General features: G+C 39.8%; 1 protein-coding gene across 1 annotated transcript; it reads left to right on the top strand.

Moving 5' to 3' along the window:
* The first annotated feature begins 1,035 nt into the window (after positions 1 to 1,035).
* Positions 1,036 to 3,091, top strand: LOC102111292 (fatty acid-binding protein, liver-like). Its single transcript, XM_005529718.3, has 4 exons — positions 1,036 to 1,141; positions 2,152 to 2,324; positions 2,611 to 2,700; positions 2,981 to 3,091. The coding sequence occupies exons 1-4, from the start codon at positions 1,075 to 1,077 to the stop codon at positions 3,029 to 3,031; spliced, it is 381 nt and encodes a 126-aa protein (XP_005529775.3). The 5' UTR covers positions 1,036 to 1,074; the 3' UTR covers positions 3,032 to 3,091.
* The last annotated feature ends 1,383 nt before the right edge of the window (positions 3,092 to 4,474 follow it).

Genomic DNA, 4,474 nt, shown 5'->3' with positions numbered 1-4,474 from the left:
GCACTGCTTTGAGTATATCCATGATGAAATCACTCCAGCTGTGGGTGTATGGGGAGGTAGGACATGCTCTACACACAAAAAATGGCCCTGCAAATCAGGAATTCTCACAGGGAAATGTAATTACAAATCTGGCTCTTTCTGTGTAAATCTTTCAAATTACCTACCAAACAAAAGGCTGTGAACTGGTAAGAAAAACTTGAGCATTAGGTTTCTATTTAAATAGAATGAAAAGTTAACTTAGAAAGGTCACCCACCCCTGGGATACAGGCTCAGATTGAATTAAGCAATCTAATTGCAAGACACATAATCTAATGAAAGTCTTCCAAAATCAACAGTCAGGCCTGCACAGAACATCACTCAAGGGCTGGAATGAGTGGAGAATTCCTTGTGCAGTTGCTCAGAAGGAAAAATAACACATCCTATTTGCTTCCTGCATTCACTCTCCAAGCAATGTTCCATGTTTTATCTTTTATCTTCTATTAAAACAAAAAGTAAAAAGAAACTGAATTTAATTCAATTCAGAGTTAGATGCACATCACTGACATCTGCTGGATACAGTCATCATTGATGTCCCACTCCAACAAGATTTTCCCTGTCCCCAAGCAATGATGCCCACAATTTTGAAATAAATAGAATGATTTTATTAATTCTTTATCTACCCTTTAAGGTTCAAATGCTCACAGCAGAGAATATTGTGATAATTAGGAAGTTCCTGCTGTACAATACCAATTACCTTGATCTAACGTAACTTAATCTGGAGAATTCTACTCAGGACACAGAAAATGTGTTAAACACAGAAGCTGTGAACAAAAAGCAAACAAATGAAGCTGCACTGCAACACTTTCCAACAACGATGGACAATTACCCGAGGTCAGGAACCCACAACAAACGCAACATCCAAACCCTCAAGGTAAGAGCAGCATGAACGAGAGGTTATGATCATTAAAAACAAATAACTGATTAATAATTGCTCTTTCCCAGTTAATAATTAGCCCTCTGACAATTTTGGGCTGGCCTTTCTCTTTCCATAAGTAGCATCCCGGTGTGCAGGGAGAGCCCTCGCTGTGTCACACCATGACATTCGCTGGCACCTGGCAGATCTACTCCCAGGAGAACCTGGAGCCTTTCCTCAAAGCTCTGGGTAAGTGGCTGCTTCCTCCTCAGCTTTTAACTGCTGCATTTCCATGGATTGTTTTCCTTTTCTTTCTATGGCAAACTCCCCAGCTTGGTTAAATCTGATCTGATTTGGATGCAAAAAGAAGCTGACAGTTGTATAAATTGATGGAGAAAGGTTCCAGATAACCCCCAAACCCCTGTCTTTATGTTAGATGAGCTATAAACTCTTTATCTCCTCAAGAAAGAACAGCTATAGCAAGAAACGAAGTTGTGTTGACTGAGTTGCAATTTTATAAACACATATAACTAGAAACAAGTTGTCAGTGACTTATTCAGCTTCTAAATTATTGGTACAGAAGCCCTTTCTGCAGCACAAATGCTCATCAGTAATCTGTGAATGATTAACAGGTGATTAGTGGTCAGTAATCTGTCAGTGATTATCACCTGTGATAAGTGTCAATAACTCGGAGTGATTATCTGGTGTAATCTGTGAGGATTAGGAGGAGCTACATCAATAAATATCCACTTACCTTTGCAACAAAATATTCCTTGGGGGTTTTAAATACGAGATATTCCGGAGAGTGAGACCCAGAAAAGCCTGGCCTGACAGTGTGACAAAACCAATCCTTCTCCTGGTGACAACGACACCTTCAAATCATGCCAGGGACACCCCAAAAAGGGAGTCTGAGGTACTCCGATTGTTGCAGGCTGGACAGATAATCCCCCACAACTCGAATCTCCCTGGGAAAATAAAGTAATGCACACGTGGGTTTTTTTCATGGAGAATCATCACCCCATGGCCAGCCCTTAGAAGAAACTCCATAATCTGACACATCATCAAATATAATATCAAAACCTAACCAGACTAGAATGAACGGAGCAAAAAACCCATAGAGTAGAGAAGAATCCAAAACAGGATTTGTCTTTTAACCTGGACATCACCTTCCAGTATTGTTTTGGATCTTTTGTGCCTTTGTTGGAGAAAAGAATTTCCTATTTCAATAACAAAAAGATCTGTTTTGCCTATTTCTGCAGGGTTGCCAGATGACACTATCAAAATGGCCAAAGATATTAAGCCTATTGTTGAAATACAACAAAAAGGCAATGACTTTGTTGTGACATCCAAAACACCCAACAAATCTGTAACCAACTCGTTCACACTTGGCAAAGAGGCTGACATCACCACCATGGATGGCAGAAAGCTAAAGGTAAAGCATTCCAAGAATTCCATCTCTTTATTTATCCCTAAACCTCAGTTTAGGTGTGAGTGGAATTTGTTTGTACCATTTCCATTTGCAAACGTTTCTATCACTTCAACAAACAGAAATGTTCCTAAAATTCCTATTCAAACATTGTGCTCTCAGCATTTGAATTAAATTTGCAGCTGTCATTATGAAACATCAGTGTAATTTATTTCCTGTCTATTAGTCCTCTACTTACTCAAATTGAATTCCAAAATCTAATTTTTTAAAAATATTTTAAATGTTCCAACAGTGCACTGTGAACTTGGTGAACGGGAAGCTGGTGTCCAAAACAGATAAATTCTCTCACGAGCAGGAAGTTAAAGGAAATGAAATGGTGGAGGTAAGTGCTAGAAAACAAGGGCATTTGCAGAAAAATGCTGAAGGAAAAAATGTTGATTAGCTCATAGTCTACAAAGTGTCCTGTGGATAAAGACTGCTCCAAGAAGCACAGCCAGCTCCAGCTTTTCCTTCATGCAAATGTTGTACATATATTTACAGGCAGGTACTGTGATTGTATTTTCTTGTGGACTAGGATGGATTTATGCATGAATTACAGGCTCTTCTGCCACTTAGCTGTAAATACACTTCCTAAAGTTTAAATGTGTATTTATCTCCCACAGACTATAACATATGGTGGAGTAACACTTGTCAGAAGAGGCAAGAAAGTCTAAACACTGATCCTCACCTCTGTGACAGCTTTACATACCTGAAATAAAGTGCACTTTCCATAAGGTGTGATCTCTGTTTTGGATCATTAATTAATGATGAATTCTGCTCTCCTGTCACACCTTCCCCCTGTTACAGGACTGTGTTTTCCCCTCTGTCCTCAGAATGACAGAAATTTGCCTCCCAGATAACCCAACCTGGACATAAATCACATTGTTCCAGTTCACCACAATAATCCTTGGGAGCAGCCAAAAGCTACAGAAATGCTTCTTGGTTTCTTACACACAGACTGAACACACTCAGCTTTAGTTCCTGCATCTAATAAAGTTTAGTCTTTAACCAAAGCCCCGTTCTCTATGACCTGGCCAACAGAGAACAATCAGGCATTTGTTGAGCTGATCTGTACCACATGTCCCAGGAATAGAAACTGCAATATTTTAAAAGCTGTGAAGCACTCAGCAGTCATTAACAATAGGGATGGCTGCTCTTAAACTCAATTACACAAAAGTACAGTTAAGAGGCACTACAAGAGCAAAGAGAATTAAATGTTCTTCCAATTTGCAATGAACTCCCAGTCTCTTGTCATGGCCCAAGTTTGTGAGGCTCAAGTAAACCAGACTTTGTTCAGACCCTGTTTCTCTATTAAGTATAAAACACACAGGAGCTGTGCCTAGAATAATTTCTCTGCTGATTAGATCCCATTATTATATCACCAGCTCCATTTCATAATCTAAGTCACTGCAGGTTTGTTAGAATTGGTTTTGGGTGCAAGACCTCCATGAACAAAGTTGCTGGACTGATAATGCCATTTAAAATCCTCATGGGGAGGTTTTATCCCAGTGAAGAATGCTGAGCTGACATCTCCCCATGCTAGAAGAGCAGTTTGTGAGGGGGGAGGTTGTGTTTTACTTAATAACACAATGTGATACAAGCAATTTGGGAAGTGTGTTCTTATTCTGGGATAAGGCTGTTCTCAGGGGGAGTTTCACTGGCATAAAGGATCATTGTGCTCATTTTGCTTCCCAGGCAGCTCTAATGCCAAGCACACTCCTGCAGCCAGAATTAAATTCCATGTGAGTTACACAGAAATAAGATCAACAGCACAGAAATCGGGGCTGGTAAAACTCAGGGAGGAAGGAGGAGGCTGCTTTTAAGCACTGGTGCTGCAAAAAGCCACCCAAGAACTCAGCACCTCAGGTCTGCAATGATCAGAGGCTGTACCTGCAAACTGGAATATGGAACATGCAAAACATTTCAGGTGTATTTCTAAACCAAGGCAGAGATCATTCATCACTCATTTAAAACCTGTTACAAAATGATTGTTGTGGATACTACACACTAAAAGCATGCTAACCTTATTCAGAACTTAAACTCATGCTAAGCTATTCTATTAATATATTAAACGCAAAAAACATGGTCAGAGATTCCCATCCCTCTTCTGTTAAGTC

This window comes from Pseudopodoces humilis, chromosome 27 (genome assembly GCF_049639895.1).
Source record: "Pseudopodoces humilis isolate 2021_Gansu_Grassland_sample_001 chromosome 27, ASM4963989v1, whole genome shotgun sequence".
Classification (NCBI taxonomy): Eukaryota; Metazoa; Chordata; class Aves; order Passeriformes; family Paridae; genus Pseudopodoces; species Pseudopodoces humilis.
Note: the sequence above shows the minus strand (reverse complement) of the source record. Positions and strands in the feature narration are given on the sequence as shown.